The sequence below is a fragment of the Pagrus pagrus genome (assembly GCF_965226575.1).
Source record: "Pagrus pagrus genome assembly, chromosome: 3".
Taxonomy (NCBI): Eukaryota; Metazoa; Chordata; class Actinopteri; order Spariformes; family Sparidae; genus Pagrus; species Pagrus pagrus.
This window is the reverse complement of record NC_140187.1, coordinates 13,550,130-13,569,451: the sequence shown is the minus strand read 5'-3', so window position 1 is coordinate 13,569,451 and position 19,322 is coordinate 13,550,130. Positions and strand designations below refer to the sequence as shown.

The window sequence follows — 19,322 nt, the reverse complement described above, 5'->3', positions numbered from 1 at the left end:
TTTTTTTTTACTGGAAATCAACTTCTTAATTTTGAAAACAACAAACAAAATCTAACCATGATATTTAATAATCATACAAATTCATCACATATTTTGAATAAGGCACACATCCTTGACACCACTCTGTCAAGAAACACAGAGACTAACGGCAGCTGCAGAAACAGTCCAGGAGGTAGGAGAAAGAGCAATGATGAACAGAAATAAACAAAAGGCAGACAGTAACACTGCTGCCTTTTATTCTCAGAGATTCCATAGAGGTTTAGCTTGACGTGGGTTTTTACGCACAAGGACAGTTGCTGGCAAGGGACGCCCAGCGTTGGCATGACTGGGCTACGGCTGGCATGTCCTGGCCTTGACGTGGCGAAGGACCAGCTGCCCTCTCCATGGTCCTTGGGTGTTCCCGCAGGCAAGGACATATGCCAGAGGGAGAGCTGGCAACTTTACTTCCTATTCCACCTGCGGCTCTCCTTAATCCATCCCTCCTGTTCCTTCAGTTTCTCCTCATTTTCTTCCTCTTCTCTTTACAACTTAACCCCACCCTTTTACTCTTGTCTTTCTCCTTCTGTCCCTGATTTTCTATTTTCTATTCTGTCTTTCCTTCTCTCAACCCTTTCTATCCCTAACCTCCTTCCTAGCTATGAACGTCTTCTCCTTCTTCACCATCAGTGTCCCCAGTTTCTTGCAAAGGCATCCCCCCTCCTCCTCCACCTGCCTTCTTGTTCCCTCTTCGCATGTAGAAGTGGATGATATTCTAGCTCTCCACATGACTGTACCAGCCAACTGGGCTAAGGCCTGGAGGCATGCTGGAGGGCAGTAATATAGCCTTCCAGTCCATGATGAGGACACTTGTCACATGAGTGTGGTTCCTCTCTCCTCCTTTTGTATAATTTTCCCATTCTCTTTTATTTTTCTCTGTTGCACTTATCCTTGCTTTGCTTCCCTTTCCTTCTTTGCTACCTATTTTACCTCATTTGCTTTCAGGTTTCATTCATGTATTTCCTCGTAATGTCTCAGACATTTTGATTTCTCAAAAAAAGTCTCAAATCTAAATGTGTAAATGTGCTCTCAATAATACCCTCTATCAGTGCCAGTACTAATAAAGCCTTCATTCTAAAGCATTACTTTTACTTATAAATGGATACCAATATCCAATTTATATACTATAATAAAATCTATGCTTGTCAGATGTGCTATTTTACTCTGATGAGTGAGAGTTTCCATGGAGAACATCAATCTAATCCCTTCATTGTGCTAACAACAAATTCACAGGACTTTGTATCTACATTGATTTTAATTGTGCTGCTGCTCTTGCCACCATTTAAACTCCCCTTTGTCTTAGTTTAGCAACTTTATTTTCAGCTTTTCAGCAGTTGCAAATGCTGTCATCACAGATTTTCATAGCTAAATACAGAACACCTCTCTACCCTGGGCGTTGGCTCTGATGTGTGATTGGGAGGTATTTAATAAGCTCGTTAAGAGTTGAGAGAATAGAGAATTTTACAGTAGATTCAAAACCAGGTCTCATCAGCGTTCAGCATTACTCAGTAACATGGCCCAGGGATTTCTGTTACTTCTGAAGCTGTACACCATGTTTTGTGTATTTCCCAACCAAACCTCAGCGACATGCATTTATTATTGTGGAAGTTTTTGGGTTGTTTGAATTATTTACAGTTTGTGGCCTTGTTCATTTTTATTTACATCTTTATAGAAATGTGTCTGCTATCCTGACACAAAATGAGAAAAATACTGTGATTTTCAACAATTACAAGAGATTTTGCTTAGCTGTAAAAACTCTGCACAATATGTGTACATCTATATTAAAATAATTTTAGATTAAGGTGCCTGACTTGATGAAACATTTCACAAATATCACTATGATACACTTTTTTAAAGTGTAACTCCACCTGTTTAACACATTAAAGTGTGTTTTCAGGTCTTGGTCACTTACTTATAACTTACAACTATATAAAATTCTAAATGTTTGGTAAAATAATCCTACAAATGTACAGTTGTATCACCACTGACTCCAAATTCTCTAAATAAATCTTTTATGTATATAATTGACACTTGTTTGCAAAAAATAAGAGACACAATGAAAGTATGCAATCATTCATGTCATGTGTGTGGAAAACGCAGGGAACCCATTAAGCTTTGTGCCTCTGAGACATCACAGCATTGTCATTCTAATGTGATGAGGACTTCTCTTTCACTGCCATCTCAGTCAGTAAGCAAGTGCTGAACACAGAGCAAGAGAACAAGAGAAGATAGGACATCATTCTGCTGAAGATGTCTCTCTATCTGCTTCTTTCACTGATTCGACATCTCTTTTTCACTTTCAGGGTCCAGAATTATTCCATGGGGACCACTGGGTGCTTCAAGCTAAAGGCACAAAGACACTCTCATTGCTCCTCCATGTTGTGCAAACAAGCACGCAACGTCCAGATGACAAAAGCACTGTAAGCCAAAGTCAATTATATCAGGACCTCACTACTCAGTACTGAGCGGAAATGAGGCTGTTCATTTTAATTACAAACAATAACTTGCTCATTGTATATAACATGAACCAAATCTTGTTTTTTTCCCAACATCTTCTCTGCAACATCAGACACATTCTGTTGAGTCAATCCCTTTAACCAAACACTGAGCTTCTGTAAATGTCTTTGCCTTTCCCAAAGCACCTATCCCTCACAATTAAAGCCATCTGTGTTTGCATAGGTGTGCCTGTGTGTGTGAATTATCTACCTCTCTCGTCCCTGACCGGAATAATGACCTGAGCAGGTGGTTGAAGCAACATGAGACTGAGCTTCCAGGACTCTCACACAGCTATGCTAAACACGCGCCACTGTGCTGCGAGAACACACACCTGTGATCTGAATACCTGCAATGGTGTGAGTACTCCCGATATGACAGATGTGTGTGTTTGTGTGCAACTGGCTATGCATCTATGTTTCACTACTGTAGTTTCTCAGTAGACACACAGCCTTCTTGAAGACAACGTTAGTGTGTCACATACATAATGAAAAAACGTAGAATGTGAAAGTTGAGAGAGAAAGAAGGTAAAAGTAGGGCTTATTCAATGAGGCTACTCATTGCTATGGGGTTCTTGCCACAGGGGATGACGCGCGTTCCTTTGAAATGACGTGGGTATACTGACGTCACTGAATGCCGTTCACAAATTGCTATATACTGCAGCATGCTTGACTTATCTGCCAAAGACATCCAAGGCTTGTGTGCATGTTTGTATGCATGCTTTTCACGTGTGCACATGGATACAGTATCTATGAGCATGTGCATGTACAGTGTGAGTATGCATAGACAGTGTGCATGGATTTGTTGTGCAAATGTGTGAGAATTTCTCCCTCGAGGATGAGGCTTCTCCACTTTAGACTCTGTATGTGCTGACAGAAGAAGTCGAGCTATACCACTGGCTGTATTATGAAGCCGGAGAGGCAGTAGGGGGACTGATACGGGTATCAAAGCCTGCCTCTTTGCCTTTGTGCCTTTGTGTGGTGGCCATCAAAGACTTCCATAGCCATCCTGGCATCCCACAGGATTGGCCTCTTATATAAGAACACACCAGCCAGCATACTGCAGGGCTGGAGTGGTGCTGAGGGAGTGGGGGCGGCAGGGGGAGGAAGAGGGGGTGCACTAAATATTCCTCAGAAAATTCCCTTTTGGATCCCGATTTCTGAGTTCACTTCATTCCTTAATTACGTCTGTCCTTCTCCGTCTTGCTTTCCCTGTTTCTTTTCTTTATTCTAATAAGAGCTCTCGGTAAATCAGTACATCCATGCTGACGTGTATTGTACTATCCACTATTTATGCACTAGATTTTGTGTTCTGCACTATTTTTATATATATATACATCTACTCATGTATGCATGGTTGGATGAACTAATGTATGCACTGTATATAATGATTAATGTATATGTATTCAATGTGGTCAGTTGGAGAACTAAGTGGTTTGCAAGCTGCAGTGCACAAATGCTGTAGGAGATCACTCTCGATGGAAGGTAACCACTACAGGCGTCTGAGTTTTTATCATTTGAAGTTTAACCTAAGTTTGACTTCTACTTTGGTGCATGAGGTAACCTCTTTTATGAATGAAGAGATTATAAAACAGACTAAATGTGCCATTTAATCCACCAAGTCTAAGCTCTGCTGTTGCTTAATTCCGTTGAGCTAAGCAGCTATGGAGGTACAATAGTCTGATGTAATGCTGCAATGCATTCCTCCAGGTTTTTCTAAAGGGATAACATCTTGTTAATGTGGCACATCTTGGTAAAGAAATGCTGTGGAAAAAGGGAAACTGAGGTAACCGCACAGCTCCATCAGCAAAACTAAATCACAGTTTGAACCATGTAGAAAGCATTCATAGACCTTAATAATGTAAAATATTTACAGTAAAGTGTTGCTAATGTGTTTTTCTTGGCCACCAATCTCACCTATTATAGTCAGTTCCCGCTAGAGAACCACAATACTTTAATTGCCCTGTTCTCTCTTGTTTTGTGGAGTTTGTCTTTGCCCCCTAACAACCAAATATTTTCATTTAAGACACATTGTTTTTGTGCACAAATGTGTGGAAAAATTTCTGACTTTCATAGTTATCTTGTTACATTGTGCATGAATATTTAGTTCTTAAAAGAGTTGTAATTATGGATTTAGCAAATTCAGGCAAATTTACATATAAAACGCCTCAATTTGTATTTCTGAATGCAACCTTTGCTCATCTGAGTTCAAATCAGTGGGTTTCTGCTCAGCATACAATATAAAGTATGTGATGCAAAAATTAATGCACCACCAGTTGTTTTCTAATTCCTGTCACATTACAAATTTTTCTGAGTCCAAAAGGACTGTATTGATTTATGAAGTTATATCACAGATATAGAATTGGACTCCGCCAACTCTGCTTTGGCTTGTCTCAGTCGAGACTCAAAGATCTCCACCACCCCAAACTGTGTTTTTCTTATGTCCCCTAAAATGTCTGACTGAATATTGAATACTGACTTGCATCTGTGTAAAGTTTGTAACAAGAGAGATGTTTTCACATTACTCTACTGAACAGGGAGATGTTGTGCACTTTCCTAAAGTGTGGATTTAAATGTACAAAAACCCAGAGTAAAAAAGGGGGTAAGCTTAATTTGGTAAGTAAAAACTTTAAGTGCGCCTGAGTACAACCCAGGTTTTAGGTCCGGTTCAAACTAGCAAGAGGAAGAAAGAAAGCAAGGTGCAACTGTACGATAAACTGATTAAATCAAGGAACTCTATTTGAATATTGACTGCAGATACTAAGCAGTATCTATGTTGTGAGGTCAGATTTGAACTGACTGTGACAAGAAAACCTTTATTTACATAGGAACATTGTCTGTGGAGACATGCACATTCCTCATAGTTTTCTTTACAAACAGGTAGGGTTAAATAATTTAATAAATAAACCATGTACATTGCTGCTGTTTTATATATTTAGATAGGTGCTCTGTGGAAATTAAAAAGATTTTTAAAAAATCCATGTCCTAACTGACATAAAGCCTGGGAGACACAATTATGCTTCTTGAACGCCGGAAGTAACTGCATTGCGTAAGTGTATGTAGTGTGTTTCAAAGAAGACTTAGCTAACTAGAACTGAGTAGCATTAGAGCAGACACAAATATGTAACTCTACATCTTAGAAGCCCAGTGACCAACGCTCTGTTTTCACCAAGACTGCGACCGTGCCTCAAGGGGTAGGAAGTGAAATCTGTGGGATCCTTCTAACGCAGATGTCCCGCCTGCTCAGCTCATTCCCCATGCAAGTTCCATAAGGGCATTTGTCAGTCGGTCGGCCATCAATGAATAGACTCCACAGGGGTTTACAAGGATAGTGACACACAGACAGGCACAAATGGTGTGTGTGTATATGCAGGTACATGGTCATGCCAGGAAAATTATTACTCAGGCATGTTGCTCTAACAGTCTGAAGACATCCTGATCTTGGCAATCTTTGCTTTCAGTGAAATGTTTTGCCAAGTGCTTTATTATGTGTCACACCTGTGGCCTGAAGGAATATCATCACAAACAGGTTTCAGATTCAGTGATTAGAGCATGTAACAGTCCATCTGTCCATATATTTTACATAAAACTATCTATATATCCAGTTCTTCTTGCATACAGGACTAATTGGCTTATAGAAAATCTCTCTTCAATGCATTCACTGTAAACAAGGGATCATCTAAAGCACTTAGACAGATTGGATTCAATTACAGTCTGCTATGCTCTGAATATCAGATAAGACAAAATTACACAACCGTTCTAAAGGTGACAAGTTGAGTGAATGCCTGATGAATCTAAAGCAGCAGCCAAGGACAAAAACTGCCTGCTTTGCCAAGAAGAAAGCACTGCAGAATGGTCTCACTGTTTCAGGGCTGCTGTCGTCATAATTTGGTTTCACTATCACATGGGGGGGCTGAAATCTATGCAGTAAACCCCACATATTTAAAATATTAATTTAATTACATGGACTTAGTATAATAGATTATCTTAAACATTGCCATAAAGGGTTCATAGAGAGCTACAGATGATGTGCATTATAAAATGGAGGGAGTGTATGTGGTGCTGGCTGTAATAAATGAACATGTTTAAATGTATGTGTTCAGATGCACTGCCATCTTTATAATCATCTTCAACCCTGAGAGGACTGGCCTTTACAGTAACTTCAACAATGGCTACAATTACGGGTGGCTTACCAGTATCTTGGTGGTATAAGCGCTGTTGATGGAGATGGAATTGACCAGTAAATCCAGTGATTTGGGTGGCAGAGCTCCAGGATCTGGGATTTCTTTGTAGTGCACATCTCCAACGTAACACTGCACAGCTGTCATGCGGTTGGTGGTTAGCGTGCCGGTCTTGTCAGAGCAGATGGCTGTAGCATTGCCCATCGTTTCACATGCGTCCAGGTGACGCACCAGGTTATTGTCTTTCATCATTTTCTGTTGGAAAGATAACAATGTCATGATCGGGATCTGTTGCAATGCATTGGTGAAAACACCTTAAAATATTTAAACTTTTAAAGGTCCAAATGGTAAAATAGTTGATTGTTGAGTTACATACCCAACCCAACACTTTGGTTGTCCCAGGTCATCAAATAGTGACATTTTGGTTTTCCTAGGTGTCAGTATTTGACAAGTTGGGAATGAGACTCAACAATCAACTATCCTACAAATTGGACCTTTAAATGAAGGCCTGAATGAGTTGATCAGGCAACACCCTTTGCATACTTGGCCTTCATCACGATTTTATTTCTGTTAGCTTCTTTGAATTAAATAAGCTTTTAACACAGTACTGCATGTGTTTGTTCACCTTGACAGAGTAAGCCAGGGAGATGGTGACAGCCAGCGGCAGCCCCTCTGGCACGGCCACCACCAACACGGTCACACCGATGATGAAGAACTTGACAAAGTACTGGATGTAAATGGGAGTGCATTCGGTCATCCAAGGGAGCTTCTGCAGCACGAAGTTGTCAATGGCAAAGTACAGGACCAGGATGATGACTGTGATGGCCGACATGACCAAACCTGAAAAAAAATCATACAAAAGGTTTTCAGCTGAGCGATGGAATAATATATATGGAAAGTTGATTTAAGAGATTTAATGTTGTCATTGTACACTGTAGAGGGTACACCGGAGGAGTGTTTCGATAGTTTAAAAAGTAGAGTCTAAGTGGAGTGTCACTTTATGTATGACAAGTTGAACTAATAACAGTTACAGTATGTGTGCTTTACATTTACTGTATGTGTGCCAGCGTCAGGGTTTTGGCTGCCTTGTTCCCAAAGGTTTGTCAAATTAAAATATATCAGTCTTGTCAACCTCATCACAAAAGGAGTCATTTAAACCAACATCAAACCAACTATAAAACGTAATGTTTATATATTTAGGTATGTATTTTTGGAAAGCAGATATTTGTTTATGCTTAGGATGTGCTTTTAAAGAATCAATCACATCTGTGTATAAAACAATACAATTGAACACCTCCACAAACGGTTTTAACAAAAACGGAATATTATCACCTTCATGAATGGAGGATTTATTGCAGGACTGTTGTATTAAGCTGCATCAGTTTTAGCTTGGAGGATATATAATCTTGCAGCTGACTGTTTATTTCCCTTTGGGTGTTGTTCATTTCCACAAGGGAGAAGATTGGACCGATCCCTCCTTCCCATAACCTATCAATCCTCCTGCATGACAGTATGATGGCTTGTGTGGGTTTATGTATTCATACACAGTAGACCATGTGATACTTGCTGCTTTGCAGTATTAGGGGCCGATGCGTTACGATGCAAAGTGAAAATGCAATGAAGTCAAGTAAACTATACTATACAAGATTCATATTCTAAGTATATGTGCAGTCTATATTCCTTCTCTGAAAGCTAATTGGCTAATGGCTTATTAAGAGTGAACAGAGAGCAGATAAGCCACAGTGACATAAAAATGGGCACACATGGCCCTGAAGTGTATTAAGTCCAAACGTTTTCTGCCAGACCCGCAGGAAGGCCATATGATCTTAAAATGCTGCCTGTATGCTAATCCATCCATGGGATTTTATTGTTCTGACACCACGTCCTCATTCCATCACTCAGACCAACAGTCTGATGTAACAGCACACTGTATAAACTTCTTCAAGGGATTCTCAAAAAAAAGAAAGAAAATGAAACCCTTAACTTTTACTAAGATTAAAAAAAGCTCCTCAAAGAAAGTCTTGGCAGGATTTTTGTAGATTTTTTTAGGAAACACAGTTCCTCCAGAACGGTCCAAAAACCTTTGCATATTTGCATGAAGTATTTTAGGTATGTAATATGCATAGCTATCATCTTCAACAATAATCCTACTATCTTGCTGCTGGGAGGACACCCACAGTGTGGGCATGCTGGCATGTGGGCATTTGTTACTAAAAATGCTTGCTGCTACAGACCCAGTGCAAGTGTTTTAGACATCAACTCCATGCTGCTATAAATTGCTTTCGATTACATTACAAACAATTGATCATGGCAAGGATGATGCACACTTACTGTAAGCTGCTTTGGATAAAAGCGGTAAATAAATGTAACGTAATGACTGTAAAATTGCACAAGTGTAAGAGCTGCATAATGCAGTCTCAGTTGTTCCCACTACAATGATTCAGCAAGTCCCTAGAGGGGAGGTCATTTAGAAAACTAAAATGAACAGGCTTTTCTTTATAATTCAAACACTTCAGCATTCTTCTTAACTGCTCTGATCATTTTAAGCAACCAATAAGTCTTATCACTGCCACATCTTGCTTTGATGGACAGGATGACAGTTCAGTACCTTGTTGTCTTTGACTTAACTGCCTGACAGAGTGATGGATTTGTCTGTGTGCAATTTGCTGTACCTGCTTTGCCAATCTGGACAGCCAGTTTGGTCAGCTTCCCTTGCAGCACGGACTTCTCCTTCTTCGGAACGGACACCTTCTTCCTCTCTTTCTCATCGGACTCTCCGCCTTCAGCACTCTTCAGAGGCTGCATCTCCATGGCAGCTGCTCCATCCTGCTTCTTCACTGTAAACACCACAAAAAACAGACAGTAGCGGCGTTAGAAGTGTAGATTAGACTGAGGGAGCGAAAAGGAGCAAGGAGCCAGGCTTTAACACTCAGGTGTTACACTAGCTCGAACACATTCAGTGCAGACAAACAGTTTAGATTTACAACCAGGAAGAGATCACATGACAACCCATGACAAGATGTCCCTGAATGTATTCATGGTAAAATCAAAGAGGTGGTGAACTTTGTTTCTGTATAGAAAATGTAGTAAAATTTGAAGATACTGTAGGCCTTATTTTGCTGTAGTAAGGGAAACACTGTGTTTATCATTCACACATCTTATCACAGACACATTTCTACAGTAAATCAGCAATAAATCAGCAGTCCTACACCCAAGGTCCAGCCCATGTTCACGAATAATCTAGAAACCTGCTTAGTATTTGTGAGGAAAACCAAACCTTATATACAGTGCAGCACATTTCACGCATACAAGGAAAATTCTCTGCGCTTCAGATAAAAGAATAAACAAAATAAAAACACCAGAGAAACTGAAAAAAATTAGGGGAAAGGGGATAAAATTAAAGTTTAAAACAATAAAAATAAAAATCTGTCGGTTTGTTGTAATGTGTATCATATTAACTAAACATCAGTTCTGAGTTGTTTTCATTTTACTCTGACAACCCTTTGCAGACCAGTCTTAAATGACCTTGGAGAAGTAGAGAGTGCAGACATCTAAGGTGAAGGAGTATTCTGTTCTGGCAATATTATGATCACAGAGCTGCATGAGAAACTATCAACAGAATGAAAAATTAACTCAAAATTTTTGAAAGCTCATCTCTCATAAATATAATAGCAGGAAATCATTATTGAAAATCCCCAATTACTGAAGTAGAACCTTATACATGAATGTTATCATACATAGGTCAGGAAGGAGGCTGAAACATGGCAAAAAATGTCTTTATGCTGACGACTGTTACATGCATTTAAAATTAGTTTTTGTCTTGCATTAAAAAATGAACACTGCTTCCACTTGTCCAGATCAAAACAGTTGATAATAGTCATTTTCTAAAATACACATTAATCTATGTATGTATAATATGTACAGTATGTCATCTCACATTTTGAGATTGATGCTAGGAACTGTTTTATGGTGAGGAAAAAAAAGATTTCATATTTTTTTAATAAAAATACTGTTCAGGGTGTAAAACCAATCCTCAATTACCTCACACTGTCTCCATCTCTCTACCCCCCCTCTCACGCACATATACAAACACACACAGTACAGTGCTTCTCTGTTAATGTAACCCATTGCCAAGAATCATTTCAGCCCAGTTTCCCAATAACAATGAGGCACGCTCACAAAAAACCTTTTAATGTTGAACATTTGTCGTGCTGTCTGGTTGTGCATTTTGTTTTCTCCACCCCCATGACTCAAGACAGAAAGTGTCTGTATCCAACTGTACGCAGCACAAGAACAAGAGCAAACACTAATGTAATACAAGCTTAGGACAAAGGTTCATCTTCTGAAAGCTGCATTTTGGTCTAGATTCTAGCTGCTGAATGGGACTGTGGTCATCGTACTGAGGTCTACAAAGCCCCTTTGCTGGGGAAACAGTTTGTGTCTGTTCTTCCATCTTGCCATGCTTTTTTTTACGTAAGAAAGGAAACATACTTTGACATGACATGAATGCTTAGACTTGGTAGATGGACTAGTAGACTTGCTTGTTAAACAAACCAAATAAAGAGTGGTGAGGGTGTCACTAATTTTCAATTTTTAATCTTTAAATGTCTAAGAAAATATCTGTCTGTTTATCAACAGTCTTTGATAACAGCTTCTGAATGTACGAATGTGCTTTGTGCTTCTGTTTTATATTAAAAATGTTATTGTTTTTAACTGTCAGACACAATAAGCAGACCAAGACTAAACTGACAGATTTACAATAATAAAAATAAGCATTTATGTAGTTACACCATAAAAAATGCAATAACATTCCTTTAATCCCAGATAATTTAAGTCAAATTGTCTGGGGTACATTTCATGATACAGTGGTACAAGGAAACCAGGGTCTGGCATATAACTTGAGGAGAGAACCACGAGGACAGTTTTGGGTGTTTTTGGTGGAAAAAAGGCAAGTCCGTGTGAGGCAGACACAGCAGTTGCGGGACAGGTTTGTGTTCTCTTGTAGAGAACAAGACAAGTCAACAACACAACAAGAACAACAACAGAACGACAGACCAGGGACAACACATCAGTGACAGACAGAGTGAAAAGGAGGGATTTTCTACCCTAATATGACTGGAGGTAAAACCTGGGTCAAATACTTCTCTAGGATTTGCTTTAGACTCTGTCAAAATCCCTACACTGAATTAGCCATGCACGATAATCTAAGAGACAGGAAGGTATTAAGAGTATAGAATTTAATGTAGGCTGAAATAAATAAAGCAGTGGAGGATTTTCCACCTGCATTTGACCCAGAGCTTACACCACACACCATAGAAGGGAAAAGATGAGGAGGAGGAGGAGGAGGACGAGAGAAGGCAGGGGAGGAGAGAGTGAAAGATATGGTTTGGTTACCTTTAATCTGGTTGCTCTCCATATTGCCATCTTGCATTTTACCTATGATGGAGACATACAAGACAGTAACAACAAAAAAAACCAAGGCAGACAAGTCAACAAATTATCAGCACAGAGACGACACACACAGTGAGAACCAAAAGTCACAAATAGGGAGACAGGAAAATGACTTTTAATACAACGTCTCCGTGACAGTCACATAGAAAGGCTTGTGATGTGTAAGTGATTTAATGTAACTAAAAGCTACAGCTGCCGGCAAGGGGTTAATAAAACAAAATATAACCAAGAGTCAATGACAAATACTGAGTGTGCAGATTTTCTTCTATTAAGTTGGAGGAAATTAGTTTTTAATAGACTTTATTTTATTGCACAAGCAAATAATCAAGTAATTAAAAATGCTTAATGGGCCTTTATGAAACAAAACACCAAAATATATCGTGTGTAACATTAATATTATGCTGAATAGTTACAAAAAAACAAAACAAAAAAAAAACTGCACACGCTCTGCTGAATTTCCTTTTTTTTTTTTTTTTTTTTTCTTAAATATTATCCTGAATGATATGAGCACAGGTAATTCACCACACATATTATCAACAATACCAGTCAAATCGTCAGGGTATAAAATGTGATATCAAGACATACAGTAGATAGAGCATTACATTGAACACTGACAGTGAAGGAGAGCACACCACAGACACACACAACACACACACATTACAAACAAACAGGAGACAGCATGCGCAAGATCAAAATTCAGAAAGCACATGCAAGATCACACACTTAGAGGAAGGCAGACTAGAGATATGAGCAAGAAAGAGAGAGAGAAATATAACGTAGAGAGAGAGAGCGAGAGAGAGAGAGAGAGAGAGAGAGAGAGAGAGAGCGAGCCTGAAGGAAAAGCCTCCCACATTGTGAAGTTACATAAGAACAACTGGAGGAAAATCGAAATCTAAGTTCGGGGACAGTGAATTTATGATGCTGTTGGATTCTGCTTACACAAGGATTGAACTTAATTCAAATGTGCGTTTCATTCAAACAAAGTTTTAAATTAAAGAAATAAAACTTGTTGGTTGGTCTAATATAACTACTGAGAGCTGAAGCACACATACTAAATATATCATATATCATACAGTATATATCATCCTGTCAGCTGATAATAACATCAAACTAAAAGTAACAAGATTCATGTGCTTTCAAACCAAATGTATACACAATAATTCCAAAACAAGACATCATGATTAAGAAAGCATTTATCATACACTGCAGTGTTGATCCCATTATCTGCCCAGGCTATAATTATAGAGATATGCTCTGTTTGTCTCAGTGGTAGGCAGGCTAGAAATTGCACAGAATGTGTCGTTTTAAGTGCTTTGTACTCAAATGTCACAGAGAAAAAGACTCAGGTAGAGCTAAAAGAGCAGATTTTTCCAGAATCTTCGGCATGTATGTGGCGAATAAATGACTCGTTTCACCTCCACTTCCACATTAGTCAGTTCCCTGGAGTCACAATAAAGCTGAAGATGACAAATTGCTCTGTTCCAGCCTAGGACAGCACAAGGTCATCATTACAGTGCAAATCATGCCCCTCCTGCCTTGAGTACAAACATTTTGCGGCTGCTCTCCAAGGAAAAAAAGATAAGATAAGAGAGAGCCCAGTGCTACGATGAATGAGGCTAATCTTTTTGCATCTTGTCCAGCGAACACAGAAATGGAAGATTTGCACTAAGTGATCTCAGAGGACACCCAACGAAAAGAGATGGCCCTGCAGTGCGATTGGCCACCATTCTTCAGCTAAGGTCTTATCTACTGTCAGAAATATGAATTAATATGACAATTATTATACACAATAGCAACACAATAGCTACTATAGGCATTATTTAATGGAGTATTAATACATTTTGAGAGGCGTCTTTATCTGCTTTCTTGCTGAGAGATAAATGAGAAGATTGATACCACTCTCATGCCTGTACGGTAAAAATATGAAGCTTCCACCAGCAGTTGGTTTGCTTAGCTTAGCATTAAGACTGGAAATAGGGCCTGCCTCTGTGCACTAGCAACACAATCCACCTACCAGGGCCTCTAAAGTTCAATACCTAACTGGTTATATCTTGTTTGTTCTTGTTTGATTAGTAAATGAGAAAATGAGCCAAGCTATTTCTCATCTTACCTCTCAGCAAGAAACAGAATGAGTGTATTTCCCAAAATGTTGAAATATTCCTTTAAAGACAACCCACTTCAAATGTTGTAAGACTTCATAAACATTAACCTTACGCACCTCCACAATATATCATTCTATGAATAATTTGTTTAAAAGGCTCAAAAGGTTTTGACTACTTTTTTAGAATAATGAGTTCAGGTTTCAATTAAAGATGAACTGAAAAATACATTTATCTAAAGTAATTACAAATGTTTCCAAGACAGCTATGTAGCATGTACGTTAAAAGGATTACAAGACAAAAGATAGCATGAAGAGAAGAAAAAGAAACACCAGACTAATTTCTACGACTACAGAGGACATGCAGTAACAGCATGGGTACAAAAGGGTCCGACAAAACTGAACAAAAAAGGTAGAGCAGAAGGTGAGCTCCCATGATAGGAGGCAGTTGGAGGATGGAGAAGGTAAGAGGAGTAAAAAGTCATGACAGAAAGAGGTCAGAGATCAGAGGTTTTGTCAACCTACCATTAATTAGGCTGGCACTGCCAGGGGCATTAATGCCTGCAGCCCCATCCGTGGCTATAGTTGCGATGGGGTGGATAGGGGGATGGGAGCAGTCTAGCCAGTAACAATGAAGGCCGAACATGAATGAACAAAAACGCACACGCACACACACAGGCGTCCACGCACAAACATACACGCGCACATGCACACACAAGACAATGAACAGAAATAACATGGTTATAGCACATTTAAGAGATTCAGCATATGTATGTGAATACTAAAGTCTAGTCTGTGAAATGTATTTTTATTTGTATGTGATTAAAGTGATTTACTGAGTGTTGTGTCAATCAAATAAACAAGTGTGACATTGAACAGACATGAAACATGAAATCTGAACATAACATATATGGAAATATAACAAAAAATGTGCAACCAGAGCTACAAAATAGATAAACCAACTGTAAGTCGGTTGCAAATGGCACCTTTTGTTTTATAGGTATCTGTTACAATATACTGGATGTAATGTACTGTATGTAATCTTGCATGTATAGTTAACAATAGTGATTAAATCATATTATGTTTTGTTCTGTGTGCTATACTGCATTGATTGTCGTTTTTTTTTTTTGTTAATTTGCTGCAATGTGGAGTTCGTTCAAACCATGTTATTCATGTAATATCATATAGCATCACAAAATCATAATTTGAGCAGAAAATCTGAAACAAATAAGCTTAAAGGTGTTGCATAGCCAGTCTGAAAGTAAACTCTCCTGCAAAGTAAACAAAAACGTATTAGCCAGGGAAATACACATGTGCCAACCACTTAAGTGATGGGGCTAATGTACTAGTGTAAATATGGGAAAGTGTCCGTTATGGTTTTCAAAAGCGAATCACGCAATCTTTTGTCCATGTTTTAGACAGCAGTCGCATAAACTTTGATTAACTGTGGAAAAAAAATGTAACCAAAGGTCAGAAACTGCTTTTCATGTTCCCTTTTGAGTTGTTAACAAAAAGACTGTGATTCATAATGGTTTCAAAGTTTTATCACAATTTGATCACCTAATTGAAAAGCAATTGCATTCACACCTAAAGGTAATTCTAGCTCGAAGTATTGAGTGTGGGTTGTATGATATGATCCTTTTAGTAAGAAACTACCAGTGAAACATATACAATTCCAATTTGGATTAAAACTTTAAATCATGGATTAAGATTCAGATTTATTAAACTTATGAAAATAATTGCCACTGTGCTACAGCCAGATCAAACATATCCTGTTGAAGTACTCAACTTACAAGTCTAAACAAGAACACATGAGGCATTTGTTAGCATTTAGATCAGAGGAAGAAAGTGTTGTCCACAGGCTATGACCTGTCACTGTTACCTTGTATAATGTGACAATTCTGAGACGGCACTGAAGCAAAATGCCTCAAAACATATAGGATGCTATCCATGCAAGCTGCTGGGAAACTTACAGAGCTGTCACAAGAGGCACTGGTAACAGCGGCAACACATCACTACTGATGTTAAATATGTGTATGTACATATGTGAGATGTTCTTACATCTTACAAAAGCTTATAGTGTCAGCTCTCTACTGCTGGTACATGTGCTGTATACCTGCAAGGCTGTCGCTCTCATGTCATTGTTCTGTAACACAGAAATGAGATGAGTCTGACAGGCTTTGTTTATTCATAGCATTCAATACGTCTATGAAACACGACCGATGTTGAATGCTAGCTAGTTAGTTTGATGAGTGCAGTGCCTGTTATAAACGGGAGAGGATTATGCATTGTGAAATGTGTCATCTGTCAACACTTAAAAAGATGCAGTGTTGTGATGATGAGGCTTCTCTTTTTAAGTGAGGAATTAAACTGGTGCGAGGATGCTTGGCTACAGAAAAGGGTTGAGGAGTAACGGTGGTTTATTGGAGATCATTGGGGGTTAAAGGTAGAAAAGGATCGAGTACCAATCCCAGGGGTCAGAGAAAGGTGATACTCTACCTGTATTCTGGTGTCCGTCTTCCACTGCCCCTCCTTCGAGGTGAATTTGTAAGGATAAGAGAGTAAGTTCAATGATGCACCTGAACTACACACAACCTGGATACTGCAGCTTACAAGTGTACCACCAATACACTTTTCATAGTTTTTAATACACATTCAGCAAAGTGAGCTGTACTACAAATACCTACAAAAGGTTCATACAGTTCACGAGTAAAGCAGGTGGACATTTGTGTGTTTATTGTTTAAAACCCTCCTGATAACAACAACAGTTAAAAACACTGATATTATGCAATGAGCGTACACAGTTTGACTTTCAGGACATAAGGTAATGAAACGACAAAAGATTTTTCAAGGGTACGTTGCTGAGCAACGCTGACAAAAAACAAATTACCTCAGTACTCCTGAAGCAACTGCAAAAATCTTATGGGGCGTGTTTGTAAAAGGTGATGATTTAATAAAATAATGATCTGACCTTTCTTTTCTTTCTTCTCTTCCTCCTCTGGGCCGGCCCCCAGCAGGGTGAAGATGATTCCGGTCTGAGAGTTGACACCGACGGCAGTAACCACCATGCGCCCTGACCCCTCCATCACATGGGTGCCTGAAAAAAGGGCACAGTGTTATGTTACAGCCTCCATCTCAAAATGCTCTCATAGAACTGAATTAATACTGAGATTAATGAATTGAACCAAACCAAATAGTTTCGTGCCTAAAAACAATCTAAACTCATTCATCATTCCTAGGAATAATGGTGAAGTTACACAAAATCATTTTTGTAGATTGTGTAAGTATTTATTGGCTTATAATGTGTTTAAGTTTCATGGTGAAGTATAGTACAGTATTCCTCGAGAAAGCGTTTTCTTTGGTTCTATGTTGGCTCAACATTTATGATCCTTGTCCTGGGGCACTGACGTACAATTGGGGAACTACTGCATATATCATCAAGGCAACAATTACAACAATTGACTCTATAGAGAGAGTTCCTCAAACATTATTAAAGCCAAAAGTCAGCACTTTATTCTCATGGACAGTTTTATTTTAAATCCAATGGAGTAGTGAGCCAAAGCAGTAAAAATGTGTCACACAAGGATGTGCAGACTGTGCTCCAATTTTGTGCTTGTGTATATGTACAGCATACACACACAGAGAGAGAACATTATTAACCTTTGAGAGAGTAAGTCATTGTGGGTGAATGTGAGGCTAATTAAAGGAGGCAGCAAAAAGGCACACAGCTAATTATCCACAGGAAAAAAATACTAAGATGTGAGATCAGATTAACCCATGTTTCTGTTATCTGTGATATTCTTCATTTCTAAGAATCCTACAGCTGCAAATTCTAGTCTCTGCTGCAGCATACTACACACTAAAGCAGGAAAGTGGCAGAGCAGATTAAAAACAGTGTCTTCAAGGCTGTCCTCTGTATTGATATTCAGATTATAATTAACAACCTACTGTCTTTTGTCTGAGGTTATACCACGACTTTCACAACAGATTCTCCTCTTCTAGGCAGACCAAACCTGAGCCCATTTCTCTGACTTTTACATCGGCCTTCAAAATTAAAGAACCATTTCTGAAATAATTCTAAAAAGTCAAGATTATCATGCAAAGACTTTGTATTTCTATTTCTGTGGTTTATTTTGAAGGCAGTGGATGGAAATAAAGGGTTGTGGCATTAGGGCTAGAAGGTGTAACAAACCAACTCACTTTACTTTCTCGTATTGAGTTTTGGTGATGACCCATTTAAACTGGCCCACTGGGTGAAAATGCCAGAAATGTAATTGTGGGCTTATTAGAGAGATTTTTTTCATGTTTTTTGTATTTGGACGACGAAAAAAGGCATGTTTTGTTGAAGATGTAGAGAAATGCAGATGTGTTTGATGGGATTTTTGAAGTTGCTAACTTCAATCTCAAGTAGGCCATTTTGACAGAGGAGGTGAACATGTGACATGTAAGAGAAGACATGTAGAGTCTGCAGTCAAGTCATCTCCTTGTTTTTTTTCCCCACCTTAACATAACATGATAGATATCACGGCAACATACCAGACAACAGCATGGGATCCTTGTCTGCAGCCTTCCTGACATGGTCGGACTCTCCGGTCAGTGATGACTCATCAATCTTCAGGTCATTGCCCTGGATCAACACTCCATCGGCAGGAAGAAGATCACCTGGAAAAACAGAAATACAGTTTCTATCTTCAGTGGATTTATTTACATTTGTGGGATTGACTGATCGCCTCACACAACAAAACAGTTCAGCAAACTTTAACGACTCATTAGAGTTTGAGCTAATGACCACTGTGGTATATTTTTGGTACAAGATGGGACAGGACCTGCACGTGTTTCTCTCTGTTTGTGTCTGTCTGCAGCTAATTAATTTCTCAACATTAACATACGGTGGCTTGAACATCTTTAATTGCTTATGGTAGACTTTTTAACTTTAATCCCCCCATGGAAATGAGGTGGAAGTCTATTTTCAGCTACTGAACCATGAAAATGACTTTACTCAGAACAATGGACAAGCCAATCAAGGCGGGAGAAGAATCAAATAACTCTCAGATGTTTCAATCA

General features: G+C 38.9%; 1 protein-coding gene across 14 annotated transcripts in view; it reads right to left on the bottom strand.

Annotated features, from left to right (window-relative positions):
• Window positions 1-19,322, bottom strand: part of atp2b2 (ATPase plasma membrane Ca2+ transporting 2) — a 132,407-nt gene that overhangs the window by 23,295 nt on the left and 89,790 nt on the right. For 10 of the 14 annotated variants that reach the window (XM_084349196.1, XM_084349194.1, XM_084349198.1 and 7 more), the window contains 8 exons: window positions 18,795-18,920; window positions 17,230-17,355; window positions 16,758-16,790; window positions 14,784-14,876; window positions 12,104-12,145; window positions 9,382-9,546; window positions 7,335-7,549; window positions 6,722-6,964 (listed from right to left, as the gene is read on the bottom strand). In XM_084349196.1, the coding sequence (XP_084205322.1) occupies window positions 6,722-6,964; window positions 7,335-7,549; window positions 9,382-9,546; window positions 12,104-12,145; window positions 14,784-14,876; window positions 16,758-16,790; window positions 17,230-17,355; window positions 18,795-18,920 (1,043 nt within the window). The remainder of the gene's footprint in view (window positions 1-6,721; window positions 6,965-7,334; window positions 7,550-9,381; window positions 9,547-12,103; window positions 12,146-14,783; window positions 14,877-16,757; window positions 16,791-17,229; window positions 17,356-18,794; window positions 18,921-19,322) is intronic. The other 4 variants (XM_084349197.1, XM_084349195.1, XM_084349206.1 and 1 more) reach the window with 3 other exon arrangements.